The 19,740-nt window shown below is 45.5% G+C and overlaps 2 protein-coding genes across 2 annotated transcripts; one reads left to right on the top strand and one right to left on the bottom strand.

Moving 5' to 3' along the window:
- The first annotated feature begins 6 nt into the window (after positions 1-6).
- On the top strand, positions 7-3,093 carry LOC309655599 (tubulin alpha-3 chain-like). Its single transcript, XM_082450956.1, has one exon. The coding sequence runs from the start codon at positions 168-170 to the stop codon at positions 1,266-1,268; it is 1,101 nt and encodes a 366-aa protein (XP_082307082.1). The 5' UTR covers positions 7-167; the 3' UTR covers positions 1,269-3,093.
- Positions 3,094-3,107: 14 nt separating this feature from the next.
- Positions 3,108-14,900, bottom strand: UCN3 (urocortin 3). The gene has a single exon (XM_082450955.1). It carries the CDS (start codon positions 9,544-9,546, stop codon positions 9,046-9,048), a length of 501 nt encoding a protein of 166 aa, XP_082307081.1. The 5' UTR covers positions 9,547-14,900; the 3' UTR covers positions 3,108-9,045.
- Positions 14,901-19,740: the final 4,840 nt, after the last annotated feature.

The following is a 19,740-nucleotide window of genomic DNA, read 5'->3' as shown; positions in this document are numbered from 1 at the left end:
ATTACTTCAATATTTTGCTTGTCATTTTCTTTGTTATTGATAAAGACCTTACTTTAGATCACATACAGATAAATTCATCGAGGGTAGCAAAAGACAGTTGAATATTTATGCTTTGCTTACAGTAAAACTCTAAGCACTTCCCGCACTCCAGAAGTAACTACTCAAGTATGTTTCAAAGTAAATATGTTTGTGTTGAGTTAATGATGGTAAACCAGTTCTTTCTGAAAGTTTCTGTTTGTTTTGGGGTACTAGTTGTGTCCCACGGTTACCACTGCTTCTGGGTTTATTTGGCTGAATTCTTATGTCCCGTTTACTTTCCCCAGGCGGAACAGTGCAGTGGTCTTCAGGGATTTTTGATTTTCCGAAGTTTTGGAGGAGGCACTGGATCAGGATTTACGTCTCTCTTAATGGAGCAGCTCTCCACAGACTACAGCATGAAGACTAAACTGGAGTTCTCTGTCTACCCAGCCCCCCGGATCTCCACGGCTATAGTGGAGCCTTACAACACCATCCTCACCACCCATGCCACCATAGAGCATGCGGACTGTACCTTCCTGGTGGACAACGAGGCCATCTATGACATATGCCATCGTAAACTTGACGTTGAACACCCCTCTTATGCCAGCATCAACAGGCTGCTGAGTCAGGCAGTATCTTCCATCACCACTTCCCTCCGGTTTGAGGGGGCCCTGAACGTGGACCTGATTGAATTCCAGACCAATCTCGTACCTTACCCTAGAATACACTTCCCCGTGACCAGCTTCGCTCCCATCATCTCTGCGGACAAGGCCCACCACGAGGAGCCCTCTGTGTCAGACATCACAGCTGCTTGCTTCGAGTCCTCCAACCAGCTGGTCAAGTGTGACTCTCGCCTGGGGAAGTACGTGGCCTGCTGCCTGCTCTACAGAGGGGATGTGGTCCCCAAGGACGTGAATACGGCAATTGCAGCCATGAAGACAAGTAACTCTGTCCAGTTTGTAGATTGGTGTCCAACTGGATTCAAGGTGGGCATCAATGGTCATCCCCCCTGGGCAGTGCCGGGAGGGGACCTGGCCGAGGTCCAACGGGCTGTCTGTATGCTGAGCAACAGCACGGCGGTTGTGGAGGCCTGGGCCCGCCTGGGACACAAGTTCGACCTCATGTACGCCAAGAAGGCGTTTCTGCACTGGTACATTAGGGAAGGCATGGAGGAAGGCGAGTTTGTAGAAGCCAGGGAAGACTTGGCAGTCTTGGAGAAGGATTACGAGGAAGTGGGGCGAAGTTTCTGATGCAGATCTGACTGGTGACAATGAATGCTAAGCTGAAGTGTCATGCTTTACATTTAAAGGCTAGAGTTCCCTTGATGAGCAGAAAAAGGAAATTAAGTCAAGTGAGACCCCGAGTTCCAATCAAATGGGTCAATATTAACAATGAGCCCACATTTCCTTGTCTGTTAGTGTCACTCAGCACTGCTCCCTGTGAACCTTCAAAGATTTTGGAGTCCTTTGACTTTCTGGGGCTCATCTTTTTTTTTTTTTTTTGTCAGAATGGAAACCTGGCTTTATTCTTTGCTTTTTCAACCAAGTGACTGTGAAACCCTAAAGTGAATGCTTTCCCTTTCCTGTTCCTGAGGTGGAAAATAGCATGTGATGATTATTAATGTTATTTCCCCATATATATATTTTGTACATTGATTAAATAATGAGTATTTTCAATATGAGTCTTTTCCTTCTTCCAAGGCCTTAAGGTCTCAGTTTGCTTTTTGTACAGACAAACAAATAAACAAACAACAAGAATATTCTTGGGTTTTTCAGAAGTTTGAATCTGTGTGTCCTGCAGGTCAGAAGGTGAAAGTGATTTCTTTTAGCTCCTCTGTCCTTGAGGACGTGTTCTGGAAGCATGGCCAGCAGAACCCTGCATGGGAGCCATTTAAGACGTTGAGAAAAATTGCAGATTCTTGAGCTTCATTGTGGACTTGCTAAATGAGAAGCCCTGGGAATTGGAGGGAGGGTCATCTGAGGATTTAAGTTCAAAAACCACTTCATGGAATTAACTTTGGGTATTAAACCGACTCATGTTCAAGCAGGTGATAATTTAAAATGGACAAAACAGCTATAAATGCATTAAAACGACTAGCTAGATTTTAAAGATCCATGATGTTTAGTTTACTAGTGGGAAGTAAGATAAATAAGACACTGCAAAGGTGCTCGCTTGGGCTTAGGTGTTGCTCTCGGGCTGATTGTAGGTAGGTTTCAGGTGCCTCATTCATCTACAGGGCTGACCTTTCAGCCTGGGCCCCCCAGTTACGCTCTCTTGGTCTCCACGTGGTCAGTGCTTTTGGTCCGGCTGGCAACTGAAGGTAACAGGCTCTAAAGCCTTGGCTGGAGGCCTAACGTTGTGGTTCTTGTTGTGAGATTTATCAAAGTGCAATGCTACCACCTTCTTCTTGCGTGTGCCCCCGGGACCCGAGAACTGCCGCTCCATCTTTAACACTTTCCTGGTAGATGCTTTTACGAACCGAAATCACTGTGCTGAGATGTGGCCTTTAAGACCTTCATTCCAACAATGTACCACTTTGCTTATTTTCAACTCACACTGCTGTCACCATGGAGGCCAATGACTGCAGTTTGGTGGAAGTAATGTTTAGACTCTCTTCACCGTGTTCGCACACATTCTGTTCAAGCTAGATGGCTCACCCCTTCCCAGCACGTTTTGGTTTTTTTTTCCCTCTCTCCTCTGCCTCTGCTCCTTCTCACTACTTTCTCTCCTCTTTCCTTCTGTGACCGTGGGGTGTAATTCCGACTTCAAACCCAGATCAGATGTCACCTGTTGCCTGTGGCCCCTTGGGAATATAGGGAGAGTGGAGATACACTATGAGGTTTCTCACTACATTGAAAATACTGTAGTAAATTCTCATTGATGAAATATATTTTTTCATGTGAATATCCTACATAGTAGTCTGAACGTTTAGTAGGCTTTTACTAAGAAAAAAATGTTTTTATGTACATGTGTTATTTCTCTCTTTAGACACTGGAGGGCGCTAGTGAAACGCTTAAATAATTGCTGTTCGTATGTTTTGTTTTTTTAGTGTTCTAGAGTGCGTATGAATGTGTGTGTGTGGGGGGCGTGCGCACATGTGTGAAAAGACATTTAGAAAACTCAGAAAAGACCATTTAGAAGTTTCCTTTTGTTTTTAAAAATTAATAAACTACTAAAATTAAGATTAAAATCCTAGAAATTTCTTAAATTTTTAAGTTCAGCTTGTAAATCTTATTATTTCTAAGTTTAGCAAAGTTAAATAATCACTTTTAAAGGGAATATGTTTGAATTTTTGCTGCCCTTTGCAATCTTAGATAAATGCTCAAATATTTTAGGTTGTATTTATAAATTTATTTTATTTTAAGTATTTTAATTGACAAACTTTCCCAAGAACTCTAATTCTTTTAGAATTTGAAAAAGAATAGATACATGTATATGTATAACTGAATCACTTTGCTGTACACCTGAAACTATCACAACATTGTTAACTATACTCCAGTATAAAATAAAAAGTTAAAAAAAATCTAATTCTTTTATATATATATATATATATATTTTTTTTTTTTTTTTTTTTTTTGGCTGTGTTGGGTCTTCGTTTCTGTGCGAGGGCTTTCTCTAGTTGCAGCAAGCGGGGGCCACTCTTCACCGCGGTGCGCGGGCCTCTCACTATGGCGGCCTCTCTTGTTGTGGAGCACAGGCTCCAGACGCGCAGGCTCAGTAATTGTGGCTCACGGGCCCAGCTGCTCCGCGGCATGTGGGATCTTCCCAGACCAGGGCTCGAACCCGTGTTCCCTGCATTGGCAGGCAGATTCTCAACCACTGCGCCACCAGGGAAGCCCTAATTCTTTTAAAATAGAATAAAGTAAACTATAAATATGGTGATTAGTATTCTTATATGTTCCAGACTGTCTATAAACTAGTAAGATTTTTATTTAAGATCACAGGTGTGAATTATTTACTCAATTTACATATTTAAAATTGGAATTATAAGGCTGACTATGATTCTTTTAGGCCAAATACTCTTAAATATTATACATACTGTACTTTAAATGCTAATTATGCACAGATTCCTTGTCACAAGAACTTTAATAATCCTTATTTAATTAACTCATTCACCAGTTATTTACTGAGTGCCTGTCATGTGTTCCTCATTATTCTGACCACCGGGGATAAACATTAAGCCCTCCCGCCCCGCCCCCCCAAAAATCCCTGCTCTCATGGTTTATATGGTAGTGAAGGTGGGGTGAAAGATAATAAATATGATAAATAAGTAAGTTATATTGCATGTTAAAGGTGACAGGTACAATAGTGCACAAAGGAAATAATAGAGCCTGGTAAGGGGAAAGGAGGTTGCAATTTGAAATAGGGTGGTTACTAAAGGCCTCAGTGAGAAACAGGCATTTGACAAGGAGTTGGAGGAAGTGACACAGGGAGAATGCAGATGCCTGGAGGAAGAACATACCTGGCAAACGGAACCTGCAAAGGAGACTCAGAAGGAGGGGCTATTGAGGAACGAGGGAAACAGAGTATGATGTCCTGAAAGCCAGGCTGGAAAAAAAGTGTGTGCGGGGGGCAGGTGGTGGTTCACCTGGTCGAGTGATGCTTACAGATCAAGAGGCGTGAGGGCGGAGCCTTGACCACGGAACTCAGCAACGTAGGGGTTCTGGCTGACCTTCGTGAGCAGTTTCAGTGGAAGGATAGGGATGGACGTCTGACTTCGAGAATGAGAGGTAAGTAGAGGGAACTTCCAAGGGAGTGCTGTCAAAGGGAGCAAAGGGATGGCCACCGCCTGGAAGGGGTCAAGGGCTTGTAGGCTGTCGTGTAGGTTTCTATGCCGATGTGAACCAGGCAGCGGGTGGGGTGACATTGACGATGTGGGAGGAAGAAGGGCCAGTTGTTGACTCAATGTCGTAAGCAGGCGAGAGGGGATGGGAAGCTGGTGCAGAGCACAGCGTGGCCCTCCACCAGGAGTGGGTGGGCGTGTGGGTTTCTAGCGTAGAAACAAGGGCAGAGTGCGTGAGTCCAGGTAGGTAGATGTGGGGTGGGATTGTGAAATTTTGCTTCTGAAGCATCCAATTTCCTTGGTGGAGTAGGAAGCAAGGTCACCAGCCGAGACTGGATAGGGAGGATCTATGAGAGGTTTGAGGAAAGAAGAGGAGGGAGAGTCTGGGACAGTAGGCATGTGAATGGTGTAGAGAGATGTGGCCTAATTGCTGAACAGCTTTAAGAGCCCATTTGAGGCGTCTTGTCAGGATTTTAAAGTGAGATCAATCAGTGTGTGTGTGGCTGTGACAGGATCTTTGCAGCTCTCGTGGACATGCTGAACCCTAGGCAACCGTCCATAATAGAAACTTCATTAATTAAAGGACGAGGTGAGATCATTGTGTCCTATGCCTGAAACTAATATGACGGTGTATGTTGATTACACCTCAATAAAAATACATTTAAAAAAGAACGAAGTGTCCCATAGCGCACGCTTAGATTTGAGTCATGCGGTTAGTTTTCAAGTCCGATTCCATCTGTGGTTCTTACTAAGGTAGCTAGCTACACCATTTGATTAGGTTTTGTCTTTCTCTGGCTCTTAATGTATAATCAATGTCTTTTAGTTTAATACTACATACTTTTGAGCTCATGTACCTCCCATTTCTTGGAATTACATAAAATATCTGATTGAATTCTGGGTATCCCTCGGCTTTCCCTGATTATTTGGTTACAGCTTCCAAAATTATTCCATTGCCATGAAGCAGGCACCGTTGTCGGCTGTTGGTATTTGTTTCTGGGGTTTCTTGTTGGGTAGAACATTTGGAGATCCTGTCATCCATGCACTTGTCTCCTTGGAGAAGGTTCACTTGGCGTTTGAGCCTCACTTTATTTTACAAAGAGGGCTTAAACCAGTTTTTTCAAGGGAGCTCAACACAATTCTCCCCCCCTCCCCCGCCCCCGCAAATGATTTTACAAAGTGAAATCGAGAGTGAATCTTGGTTTTACAAGGTGAACTCAGGGGTGGCAGATGGCAGCGGTGGTGATCTCTGGATGTGGCCTTCTCCCTTCCCACATGTTGTTGATGTGACTGTGACGGGGTCCATTCTGGGGACTGGAGCGCGGACAGCAGAATGCTGGGCTCAGCAGGAGCCTCTGGCAGGAAACCTGTGCTTTCCCACTGTTCTTGGTGGGTCCAGCTTTGGCAAATTCTCCTTAGTTTATTAAGCAGATGCTTCTGCTCACATTTAAATCACCTGTAAAGCTCTGAGGGCATTCTAAACACCAGGCTCACCTGCTGAAGACATAATAAGTCCTAGTATCTGTGCGGGGCTTTCCTAGCTGCTTCCACATTTGTGGTTCACTGGGGCTCGTGCTAGCCCTGTAAGGCAACAACATGGCTCGTGTTTTTATGCCCTTTGTACACGTGAAGGGTCAGTTCTGCATGGAGCGATGAGCAGAGGCTTTGTGGCCAGAAAGATCTGACTGTCACCAGCCGGGAGACCTTGGACAGTTCCCTCACTTCTCTGGGCTCCAATCTCTTGCTTCAGGTGCAAAGCTGAATCCTCTAGAATTCTGTTACATATGCCATTCCCCTTCCCCTGCCAGTAAACCTCACCACCTTAGATACATTTTAGCTTATACGTGATGGTGTATTTGCAAAAAGAGCAAGAGAAAATTTGGCATTTGCAATGATCTGTGCCTTCTTTTTTTTAAATCACCCTTTTGATTGGAGCTTTTGTGATGCTGGTACCGACCATGATTCAAAACAAAGCAAAACAGAACTTTTTAAAGCCACTTATCAAAGTCCGCTAGAGGCTGCTGTTATCAAGGCTTTGCTCACTTAGCCGAAGGTCCTGAGGAGACAGCTGTGAACTTGGGCGTACTTGGGGGTACCAGCTGCAACTTTTAAGTTCTCCTAGTTTTCGGTTGTTCATGGAAATGTCACACCTGCTTGATTTTTTCCTTAGCCAAGCTAATCTCCTGCTTCCTGTCCTTTGCACCTTTGGCGTGAACAGAATATGCACTATTAAAGCAAAAATAAATATTAAATGCAAATTTTAAGAAATCTTCAAAATGGAAAAAAATAATAGCTACCTTAAAATATACTCATGAGAACTCCATGAGGTCACATTCATAAAGAGGTTTCCTGGCACATCAGCACTGAGGCAAGTTAAAGGATTTGCTCAGAGGCACATAAGAAGAGGAACCCAGACTCACGTAGGTATTCTGAGTCTCGGGCAGGGTTCTTTCTGCTCTATCATGAGGTTTTTTTCCCAGGGTGGAAACAACGGTTGCATTTCAGTTTTTTGAACATCGGTTCTGTTAAGAGATGGGGTATTTTTCATTTCAAGTTTAGCTTAACATTTCAAAAAATGCACAGTTTTGCTTTTGCCGGTAATGTCCACCAGAAGCAGGATTGTTGAGTTAAAGGTAAAGTGAACTTGTGATTTTAATAACTATTTCCAAACTGCCTCTCAGAATTTATATTCCCACCAGTCAGCAGTGGAGGAGGATGGCTTTTCACCTCATTAATCACCGTGTGGGCCAATTGTCAAACAGGGACATTTGCCTATTTGATGGGTGACAAATTCTATATGAGTGCAGGTTTAATTTGTTTTCTTAGCAATTAAGTTTAGCATCTTTTCATACATTTAAGGATCATTTTTATTTGTGTGTGTGTGTGTGTGTATGCTCTATTCACGTCCTTGCTTATTTTGGGGGGGGGGATTGTTCTTTTCAGTTTTTAGTAGCTCTTTATATATTTGATCAGTAAGCCATTTGTGTTTTACATGAGTGGCAAACATTTTTCAAATCTGTCATTCATTTGTCTCTTGACTTTCTGTCTGGTGGTGGTGGGGTTAGCTGCTGGTGTGTGTGTATGTGGTTTATTTTACCGTGCGGAAGTTCCTTTTATGTATTCATGACTTGTCACCATGCAGAAGGCTTTGCTGCCAGAGGCCATGAGAGTTCTTGCCGATGTCCATTTCTAGTGAACTTTTACTCATATTAAACCTTCTCATCTTGCTCTGAATTCCTCATGGTTTTTTTTACACTAATTGCTATCACGTTGCCGTTCATCACTTATATACTCCCTGGTGGTATCTGCTTCTTTTCAAATTTTGCTTTTGTCTGTTCACTTAGACTGTTGAGTCATGGAGAGCAGAGGCCTTGCCTCCCACGTCAATATCCCCCACTGGGTCCAGCACTGGGCTGGACAGTGACCGTGGGTTCAAGAAGCGCCTATTAAAGATTGGTGGCCCAATCCCTAGCAAGCATGGAGGAGTTGGGGATGTCTCCCATTAAACCCAGGGGCCCACTCAGCAGCAGATCCCAGGCTGTGCCCCTGGGTGGGACCAGGCCATGTAGATGGCTCTTGATCAAATGACAGCCGGCACAGTCCTGCCAGCTTGGCCTTTCCCAAGCACTTCTTCAGCCCTCCTAAAACCTCCAGGAACCATTCCTGTCCTGGGAGAGTTGGAAATGGACTCACATGTCACCTCCCTCACTAGCTGTCCCCTTTCCAAGCCCGGAAGCCTGAAACCAGCCGGCTGAAGGAAGAGGAATTGAAACCAGCCAGGGGTTCAAGAAGCCATCGGTTTTAATGGGGGTGAGAGGGGAAGGAAGGGGTCTGGTGGCAGGATGCTGAGTGCCCTCATCTTCTGGCCTTGTCTGGGGAAGGTGGGTGTGTGGAGGGGAGAGGGGCTCTGCACGCCCTCTTCTCGGGCACTGGGTCATGAGGGAGCAGCATGGAGGGCAGGAGTGCATGACCTTTGCCTCTCATCGTGGGGAAGAGAGAGGAGATGCAGAATGTAGGTGGAGACATCAATGGCCTGGTATCTGTGAAGCTGGGACTGTACTGCATTGGTGTGTGCATGTACAGAGGAGCAGGGAGCTGGGCCAGAGGCAGGAAGGAGCAGAGGGGTTGAGCAGTGAAGCAGCCTGGAAAACAGGGCCTATTCCTCCAATACGAACCAACCCTCCCTCCCCTCCACCCTGACCTCTGTCCTTGTCCCAGATGGGCCGCCCTCCTGCTGGCCTCTGCTTCTACTTCTTCCGCCCAATCTGGGCCATCAGGTGGGCGTTGGCAGCTGCCTTGGCTCGTAGGTTCCTGGCCTTGGCAATGTTGAAGAGGATGTTCATGATGTTAGTGGGGACATCGAGGGACAGAGTGAACTTGGTGCGCCGGTCACTCTTGGCCTTGTCCTGGTACAGCCTCCGCCGGAGCTGCCCCTGGGACAGGTATTTGTGCCGGGTGCTTCTAGCCCCACCGCCGCCCCCAGAGCCAGGGAAGGTCCTTTTCTCCTTGTCTTCCTCCTCCTCCTTCTCCTGGTCTTCTCCTGAGAGTGAGTCTTGGCTGGGCAGGGAGGGGAAGCTTCTCTTGCTCAGCAGGGGCGCACCCTCCAGCTGGCTCTTCTTGGCCTCAGACAGGGCTGTGTTGAGGCAGCAGAAGACGGACTCGGCTTTGTACAACTTTTGGGAGAGGCCTGTCCTGCGGGCCCCTAGAAGCAGCAGCAGTAGCAGCAGGAAGTGGGCCGGTATCAGCATCTCTCCCTGTAGCAGAAAAGAGCAATGTGGGAAGAGGGTGTGAGAGGGGGCTTAGGGCTCAGGAGGAAATGGATCAAATCCAGTAGGGCTTTGTTCATGTTCCATTTCACTGGTTGTCAAAGTGTGGTCTCTGGGCCAGCAGCATCATGTGGAAATTTGTTAGAAATGCGAAGAATTCTCAGGTCTTGCTCCAGAGCTAGTCAATCAAAAACTCTGGGGCCAGCAATCTGCATTTTCACAAGCCTGACGATGACTGATCCTTGCTTTAAATAATCCAAATGTATGAACTAGCTGCGTAGCACGCAGGGAAAGCAACACAGACTCTGCAATTAGTCGGGCGTAGCCTCAACTTCCAACTTGGTCCTTACTTGCCTGAGGGCGGTGGGCAGACTGGTTAACCTCTGAGAACGTCAATTTCCTCATCTGATAATTGGGGATAATAATAACTACCTCATAAAGGTTAAGTGAAAGATTAAGTTAAAATGGAAAAGCTCCTGGTCTAACCAAATACTTAATGAAGACGGTTGGTTCGTAACTGTTTATATATAAATCATCTCCAGGTCCTATTAGGATAAGATTCAGTACACACACAGCCATCTCAGAAGTGATCTGTCTATATCTATATATCTATAAATATACTATAAATTATATAAATAATATAATATAAATATAAATTATATCAATTATAGCAATATAATATAAATATAGATATACAAATATGCCAGGTAATTGGATCCTGCAGACCCATATCTTTGTTGTCTTGTGTTTCTGGCTTTTCCTTTTTGTCTATACACCATTTGCTCCATCCTAACCCAGACAGGCTCTCCTTGCCTTGAACTCATTCTAAGTCAGCGGTTCTCAAGCTTCAGAGTGTTCAGAATCATGTGAATGGATTGTTCAAACACCAGCTGCTGGGCCCCATCCCAAGCATTTCTGAATCAGTAGGTTTGGGGTGAGACCTGAGAGTCTGCATTTCTAACACATCCCCAGACGATGCTGATGCAGTGGGTTCATGGACCACACTTTGAGAACCACTTTCTCAGTGTTCCAATCCATCTCTGAGCTCCTTAGAATTGTGTGTCCAATTCCCTGAGAACATTTTACAGGGGTGTGTGTTGACTGTGGAAAAGTGGACTTTTTTTTTCTGTCAATATTGTGTCAATAACCAGACTTCCTGCTTTATCATTTACGGAGGAGCTCCTTAGTCGTTTTGCATAAAAGTAGCATGAATTGTGGCTTTAGCTGCCTTACACCTTGGAGGCATCTTAAAGCCTGGAAGAACTTTCAAAGGGCTTGTTAAGGCTGAAAAGATTTTAAAAACCAAAAACCAATTGACAAAGAAAGGGTTAACACAGGTGGGGAAGTTGTCTTCTCTGTCACTCTATCCCTTTGTAGCCCACTCCTTTCATGGACCAGACTCAGCCCTGGCCTCCCACTAACTTGCTCAGCAATTAAATGCTCTGGGTGCCAGTATTTCCATCTGTGAGATCAGGGGATTGAGTTCCAGGCTCTTCCCCTTCTCTCTGTCTATCTCCTTGTTTAGTTTTGTTTAGCGTTTGCAGCATAAAAGAACAGAAATGTCCTTTGCTCCTCACTAAAGTCTGATTCCTAAGCAAGTTTCTCCTCTTATGTTCTTTGGATTCTTTTGCCATTACCCTGGTGCAACAACACAAAGGTTTAAGATTTCCCTGCTACCTGCTCTGAAAACAAGTGGTCCCCACCTAGTTAGATTTAAGAGGTAAAGTTCTACATCTTTATTTTTCTCATTTGGATACCTGAAACTGAGCCATTCTTTGGGGTTATTATAAGCAGTGCTTCTCTGAAGATACACACTTACTTCTGAGAGCTGTGACAGCCACGTCACGCCCTAGGATGAGAGGCACTGAGGAACCTGGGCTGGCCTGAAATTCAGAGCACCTGCAAGGGAGAGAGTACTCGAAGGAAAAAAGTGAAGCGAGAAGGCAAATGCACAACTCTGTGGCTTTGCCCAGTGCCAGCCCCTGTTTTCTAGCAGCGAGGAAGGCGGAGATAGTCCCCGTGTTACCCAGCTCGTCTGCAAACACTGATAAGATGTTCAATTAGAAAACCCTTTATAAAACGTAACTGCTGAACCTAGGGGGCATTAAAGCATTTCAAAAGGTATTATAGTAATGAGCTGTGGACTCGTGGAAGCGCTTATGTGTCACATATACACACACAGACTTCCAAGCAATTCACCCTCAAGTGAGCAGAGAGGGTTCACTCATGAAAGACCCTTCCCCCCAAGAGGGAAATGCGGCCAGGAGAAAGTTGACATGTTACAGATAACGCTTGTCATTGGCAGCATTCGCATTCACGTTCTTACTTCATTCATTCTCAGAAGAGGGGTGTGCATGTGTGTGTGTGTGTGTGTATGGGTGTGTGTTTCTTGGATTGCTTTGTTAGAGGAGAACATTGCAGACAGGATTTCTCAGAAGACTTGGACATCAGATGGAGACAGCAAACATCCGTCTTTATGGTCCCCCCTTCACAGGTGGCACCAATCATTACAGACATCTGTCCCCTCCCTTCAGTGTCCCCAGCATAGCCAGGGGAAAAGGGTTCTAGGCTTTGAGGGCAGAGGACCTGGGCTGGGAACCTCCCCTACCCTCAAATGCCTTCCATCAACCACTTAACCTCTCAGTTGTCGCATCCTAAAAAGGAGACATTACCTGCCTCACACGTGCATCGAGAGAATGAAAGGAGATGCCCTTGGTAACCAATAAATGCAAGCATCCTCCGGCTCGGGCAGGCAGCGGGGCATTGTACCCTGAAATTTCTACCCCACACCTTCTCCCATCCACCCCATTTGTAAACACGATTTTCATATTCACAACTAGACTCTGTTCAGAAAAATACATTTGGAAGAACCCATTTTGCCTCCAGTCTATTACCTTTTGCAAAGCAGGTCTCTCTACCAACGAAGGGAGGATCATTTTGACCCCCCCCTGAGAAACTTCCCCATGGTCCCTTTAGAGCCAACTTCTTATTTAAAACACAGACCTTGGCGTTCAGCACGGTGCCCCCAGGGGCGTTTGCAACTCTCATCTCTTACCCCGTCCAGTCCCCAGCACCTCCTGCCTAATTTAGGGCAAATCAATTTATCCTTCATAAAGAAGTCCCCAACCAAAACCTTACCTGTGAGTGGACTTCCCTCCGGAGTGGAAAAGCGCAGTGAGATGTGCAGCAGTTTCAGGACAGGGAGGTCTGCCCCAGGACCATCCCCCCGAACTTCTGTCTATGCTGGGGTCGCTGGCTCCTTTTCTTGTATTGTTCGTAAGTGGGCCGTGATATTTCCTCTCTATGGAAACCACTCCACTCCCTCGTGTGTGTGTATATAAAAGTGACAGATCACGGGGTGGATCGTAAATCCAGACGCAGTGTCTACACTGGGATGTGATTCCGTTTAAAATACAACCAAAGCAGCTGTCCGCGTCATGGAGATGACAGGCTGCCGGTATCCTCGACCCCTCCTATCCACCTTCCCTCCCAGCCCTCCCATCACTTTCCCCTGCCCTTCCTGCCCTAGCAACTTGATTCATTGATAAAAAGGAAAAACACTCTGTTGAACTGAGAAGCAGCTTCTTTGAAGAGTTTTATTACTCACCTTAGTTCTTATTAACTTCAGCTTTCCCTCATCCCTGTCTCTCTAACCCTCCTTTTGGAAACCTGGCACCAAGACCTGCTTGAAAGTGAGAAGAAAGGTCCTCTGCTGTCCTGTGATTCTTGTGGGTCCTGACTTGCAGTATTCTCTCTGGCTACTTACAAGGCTCTAGATGTTTGCGTTCATCAAAGGGCACGCAGAGGGGGTAGGCACCTACCTAGAGCTTTTGGTGGGAAATCACTGGAACTTTACCCATTTTTATTTATCTGTTCATCCAATATCTTTAGAGCACCTGCTGTGTGCCAGGTCTTGCCAGGACCCTCAGGAATTCAAAGTGAATTAAGCCCCCCATTCTTATAAGGCATCGGCTGTTTAGAAAGACATGTAAAAGCAGGCTAATTTCTGTGTGGCAAATGCCATAGCACGGAAGGGAGCATTCCTGTCCTGGAGACTCGAGACAGGTAATGTACCAGAGCAGAGCAGAGGGGTTGCAGACAGAAAGGAGGTCTGGGATGGAGAACGCAATGCAGAGAGGGACCTGCAGGAGGCAGGTGGGCAGGAGGTGGGGGACTGCATGCGGCAGAGGCTGGGCTCACACTGGGAGGTACTCTGAGTTGAATTTTACTCTAAATGTAATGGTGTAGGTGTAAGGGGATTTAGGCAGGTGACCCCCTTATTTCACAGCTGAGACTGTGAGAGAAGTGACTTGTGGGGATTACACAGGCGCTTGGTGACTGAGAATCCAGGTCTCAGGTGGGCCCAGATCTCTTTTCACATCCACCTTGAACCTCGGGCTTAACCATCATGAAGGGCCGTGCAAGACCACGTTCTCTCCAGGTCTCCAGGCCAGACCACAGCTCCCATCCTGGATGGGCACTTTTAGCTCTTGAAATTCCTCTATGATGATGAAGAGGTGAGTGGACGTCTGGAATTATCAAAACTCTTCAATGCTCACAGGTATCTGTGTGAAACACACGGAAAGCCCTTATCCAGAAGGACCCCAAGCTCTGGCAGCTTCAGCCTTCATTGTGGCTACGTGGGGATTGGACCTCACTCCCGCTCCTTCTTTTGGAGCTGCCTGTCTCTCTGGCTGGCCTCCTCCTGAGATTAGTGGCAGCATGAAACTAGGAGATCTAAATTCATTCGTTCGTATATTCTGGTCTTTGGGAGAAGGTTGTTGTTTTTGTTTGTTTGTTTTTTTCCATTTCAGATCCTGAGGCAGTAATGGAGGAATTTGTGTAGGTTGAGGGGTAGAGAGATGGAAGTCTGAGTTTCACTCCCTCTTCTGCCTGTCTGAGCTCTGACATGCCAGGAGGGCAGTCTTGTGAGGATACCAAACGTTGCTCCCCTAGAGCGGGGATCCTCAGCCTTGGCACTCCTGACGTTTGGGGCCAGGTGCTGTGGAGAAGCTGCCCTGATGTTTGGCAGCTTCCCTCCAGCTATTTGATGAAGTATCAGCCCTCCCCTGCCCAGCTGTGATGACCAGAAATGTCTCCAGATATGTCCCCTGGGGGCAAAATTGCTCCCTGCCCCTCTCCCACGCCATGAGAACCACTGCCCTAGGGTATGGGTTTAGAAGGAGAGACAATGGACGTTGGCTTCTCTTTTTGTGATCTGCCCTGACTCCTCTCAACTTCCTAGAAAACCTCCCCACTTGAGGTTGGAGCTCCAGGGCACCAAACCGTCTTTGTGTCAGGGGCTGCTGGCTGTCTGCTGAGCCTGCCGGCCTGTCTCCAGACAGAGATGGGCTCCTGCATTCCCGCTGGCCCATCCCAGGTCACCTTTGGGATTGGCTGATGGCTCCCAGGAGCTCTGAGGGTGTGAGCAGGCAGGCTCCAGACGGGATGCTCACAGACCTGGGCGGTGGGGAAGGGTCCTAAAGGTACTTTTCTTAGAGAAGAAAACTTCAGGAAGCAGTCTGTTTGCTTTATAGCTTGAAAAGTGCTTCTGGCTGCATCTGAGGGAGGATTGGAGACAGTCTTGGAAAGAAAGAGGACGATTAGTGAGCAAAAATCGCCAGCGTTTTGGTTCATATAAATGATGATTTCCCTTCCCACCCTTCTCTGAAGTGCACATGAAGCATTCTGCTATGCTGGCCCATTTCTCTGGCCTTGGTGAGCCATTGGTATTGAAGCCGAATCCAACCTCTGTACCTTGACACCGAATTAATTCTCAGAGCAGAGTTTTGCGTGAAGTAGAAAAGAATAGCTTTATTGTTTTGCCAGGCAAAGGGGGCCACAGCGGGCTGATGCCCTCAAAACTGTGCGTCCCGACCTGGAGGGGGTAGTGAGAAGTTCTATAGTAATGGTTCAAAGAGGGCGTGATCAGCTGGTGGACATTCTTTTGATTGGTTCATGGGGAGGTAAGTGGGAGTCAGCATCATCGACCTTCTGGTTCCAACCGGTCTGGGGTCTACGTGCTTGTGGGCAGCACACAGTTAACTTCTCCCACCTGGTGGGGGCTTCAGTGTCTGCAAAACAGCTCAAAGGTATTGTTATGTGTATCCCTTGAGGGGGAACCAGGACCCTGCCCCAAGGCTGCACTATTGTTTCTTTTGACTGCTCCTCCCCTGTCTCCCGGTCCCCTCCCTTCCCGGATTAGCAACTGTTTGAACCTGCAGGGAAGGTCATGGAGGCTGAATGAAGCCTATTTCCTGTTATCAAGAAATGGGGGACACAGAAAGGCTTTTGTGCCTAGGAGCCCCACAGGGCCCTGCTCGGTATCAATATCTTCCATGAATTCATCTCTATGAATGAGGGATGTAAATACTCGGTAGAGAGTATGTGGAGGGCTCAGGTGGGGAGAAAATCTGATCAGCTTCATATATAGATAGAAATGGCTCTTATTTATAAAGCTCATTTCACCAAAGTGCCCAAAGCACTTACACATAATAACATAATTATTTTCTTAACATCTGAGCTAGGCAGTAAAAGAAAAAGATAAGAAAAAGGAATTAGGGAATTGGAAGGACGCTTGATTTATAGGAGAGAGGCTTTACCTTGGTGTCAGGAGAAAGGGTTTTCACTTCTGCCTCTGTTTCTAGCTTGGCGACTGGATTGGGACGGTCACTTACATTCTCTGCTCCTGTTTCATAAAATGTAGATTAGTGTATCTTCTTATTTTTCTAAGGTCAGTGTCAAGATAGTATTCGTAAGAACTTGATAAAGTTTTACGTGGACACAGATTATTATTCATCCTTATTTTTCAATTCTCCCCTTATTTCCCTTACTGATTTTTAGTTTACTTGACTCCTCAGTTTTCAGAGGGTGTGTGTTAATCTCCCATTGTATTTGTGGGTTTGTCGATTTCTTTTTGTAAGTCTATCCATTTTTGCTTTATATATTTGGAGTGTTGGGTACATACAGATGGCCCCTTTTATCATTTTACTATAAACCCTTTCATGCCAAATAAGGGTTGCCTTAGAGTCTGCTTTGTCTGATATCAAAATTGCTATTCCAGTTTTCTGTTGGTTAACATTTGCTTGGTGCATTTTTTCCAGTTTTTTTCTGTGTCAAAATTCTTTTGTAAATGGCATATACTGAAATTTAAAAAATCCAATCTAGCAATCTCTATATTAACAAGGCATTTGACACATTTGTACTAATAGTGATCACTGATGTGACACATTTGTACTAATAACGATTACTGACGTATTTGGATTATTTTCTGCTATTTTACAGTGTGCTTTCTATTTGCTCTGTTTTTTTTCCTTTGCTTTATTCCTGTTTTTCCTTTTCTCTATTCTTCTAGATTGATTAATTCTTCATTTCATCTTTCCCTCTATTATTTTATAATACAATCATTTAAAGCTACAATTTTTCCTCCAAGCACTGTTTCAATATCTCCCATAACAAATGAACAGGGCCCCCTTTAACCTGCTGAAATTATTCTGGTCTGTTGGGTAGGGGAGACCCTTGCCTTGACTCACATTTTTCCCAACAGGCAGGACTGAGTTAATTACTAATATTAGTACTTCTGCAATAATGGCACACCCATTACACTGCATTCATGTTCAGTCCTTTCTGATATGGGTTCTCCAATGCTCTCTCCCACGGGCCTATCAGAAATTGGTTTCATTGGACTTTGCATCCAGCAGCAGTGGAAACAGGTGGGGAAAGTTCCAGCCTGTCTCTATGTCCAGGTGCCCTGGCGAATCACAGACATTTTATGATCCTCTCTGATGGACTTTTGGTGGCTGATTGATTCCTAGAGCGAAGCTCCTGGGGGCCGCTGGTAAGAGGCAGCTGCCTCCTGAGGGCCACGTGAAACAGAGCATCAAAGCTCTCTGTCTCCCTCCAGGGAAGGGGGGACGTTGCCTTCTTGGGTAGACTTGCAGGGCTGTCCCATTGTTGCCTTCCCAAACGTGGGCCCAATCACAGCGCTCTGATTACCTGACGTGTGGACAAGGTGATCAGTACCAACAGATCCACTTAGGGGATATGTTTTCTCTAGTGACAAGGTGACTTCTCCACAAAGCAGCAGACTGGGCAGCGTGCTCCCAGGCAGGGGGGCCAGGATGGTGAGCTCACCCGTGGTTCTGCACAGGGGCCGAGTCAGTAGTCATGGTGGCCAAGCAGCCCACATTCTTCCAAGGGCAATAAACTCTCCTCTGCCACCCCCAACCCTAAACGTGTTTTGGAACCTCTGTCTACATGCCTGCAGGTTAATCAGGTACTGCGCTCAATCAATTCACCAATCAATCAATCAGAAATAAAGCCAGTATGTTCCTATCTGCTGTGAATTTTAATCCGTTTCCCTTGTCAAGCCTAGGCTTTGAAGCTGGCTGTGGTCCATTCCTGCCTGTCTCTATTTGTCTGTAAGCAGCTTGAGACTGAGATTTATGCCAGGAAAGGTACAACTAACACAACATCTGAAGTTTAGTAGAGACTCAACAAGGAAAGCTGATTCTCCTTATTCAGTAGCTGCATATATATATATATATATATATACACACAATTGCAATCAATTACATATACCTGAACAGATATTCTTTAGGTATTTTAAATGCCTTTGTTTCCATGAACTTTTCTAGAATCATAGTGTTTGGCCTAAAAGAGAGGTCATGCTCTAGTTCAATCACTTAGCTCAGGTCACACACAGGTTATCCTCATAGCTCAGGCCCCCGACACGAACATTCTCGAGGGTCATCCTCTTTTGCAAAGCTGGATGAGGCTGCATTTCTGACCATGAGGAGGGAACAGGACTTGGCCTTGAGAGTGAGGGATTGTTTCAGACATAGAGCCCATAACTGAAGATCATATTATTGTAATGAAATTAAAATGAGAGATTATTAGAGATTTATTCAAAAAGACAAGTTGTAGGGAGTCAGACTGCATTGAGATTCCATTTTATCTCTAATAATCAAGGAAGGGTGAAGAATGTATGCGTGAGTCTCCACAGCTCGAGGCTGGGTTAGCAGGGAGTGGTACCTCTATAGTCGGCTTTCGAGAGTGTGAAGTCATACAATTAATTTCCATTATAGAAGCTGAAGGAGTAATTCCAATTTCAAGGAGTACGCTTGTGTGTATATATATGTGTACAAGACAGGGAAAGTAGGGGGAGAATAAACAATGGATAAACCTGCAGTTTTGGCCAGTAATTGTTAGGAGGTGAGGGAGAGAAGCTGCTATAAGCAGGTTCATCCCATGATGCCAGATCACTGGCCAAATGGACAGGGTCCTCCACTATTGATGCTCTCTCTTGTTTTGTTCTACAAGTCAAAAAATAAACACCACTTTGCCAGTTCTGCCTCCACCCAACAATGCCCCAGATTCCTTACTCCAAGTAAAAGGAGGATCATGAGAACGATGAAAGGCAGCTGTCTTGATAAAGCTTTCCCCCTTTACTCTACTATTGTAGAAACATTCAATAAATTCAATCATCCCTCCAAATCAGGTTTATTGGAAACCCACTAAGGACAAGGAACATAAGTGCTAAGTACTTAGTACTAAGTATTATAGTAAGTACTAAGTACTACAGGAGCTTGCTGCTCAAAGTGTGGTCCATGGACCCCCAGGCTCAGCATCCCTGGGAGCTTGTTAGAGATGCAGAATTTCAGATCTCATCCCAGACCTAATGAATCAAACTCTTCCTTTTAATAAGAGCCTCAGGGGAGAAGAGCAGCCATGGGAAGCACTAACAAATGGCTTTATTTTTATTAATTAATTAATTAATTGATTAGACCTTGCTGTGCTGCTTGCAGGACGACCAGGGAATTCCCACAAATGGCTTTATTACAGGAATATTTTTGTAGACATGTTTGAGGAATCAGGTGATTGAATGAAAAGAGAGCCTCGCAAGAAGATTAGAAATGATCAGCTTTCTAATCCTTTGTGGAACACAGCTTGACTTTACCCCAGGGAAAGCCAAGGGGAATAGTGTCACTTTGCTCCCATTAGGGTCTGTAGCTTTGGGAAGGACACCATGTTACCGTGGTGGGGGGCTGGAAGTGGATGAAATTAAAAGTACTGTTCAGTAAGACACCCCAGAAATAGCTCATTGGGCCTTGGGGGCAGTGTGGACAGTAGGTTCCATGTTATCAGACCAGGGCATGAAATTGGACTTGTAACCTG

The sequence above is a fragment of the Balaenoptera physalus genome (assembly GCF_965194825.1).
Source record: "Balaenoptera physalus genome assembly, chromosome: 2".
In the NCBI taxonomy this organism is placed as follows: domain Eukaryota; kingdom Metazoa; phylum Chordata; class Mammalia; order Artiodactyla; family Balaenopteridae; genus Balaenoptera; species Balaenoptera physalus.
The sequence above is the reverse complement of the archived record's forward strand: the minus strand, read 5'-3'. Positions and strand labels throughout refer to the sequence as shown.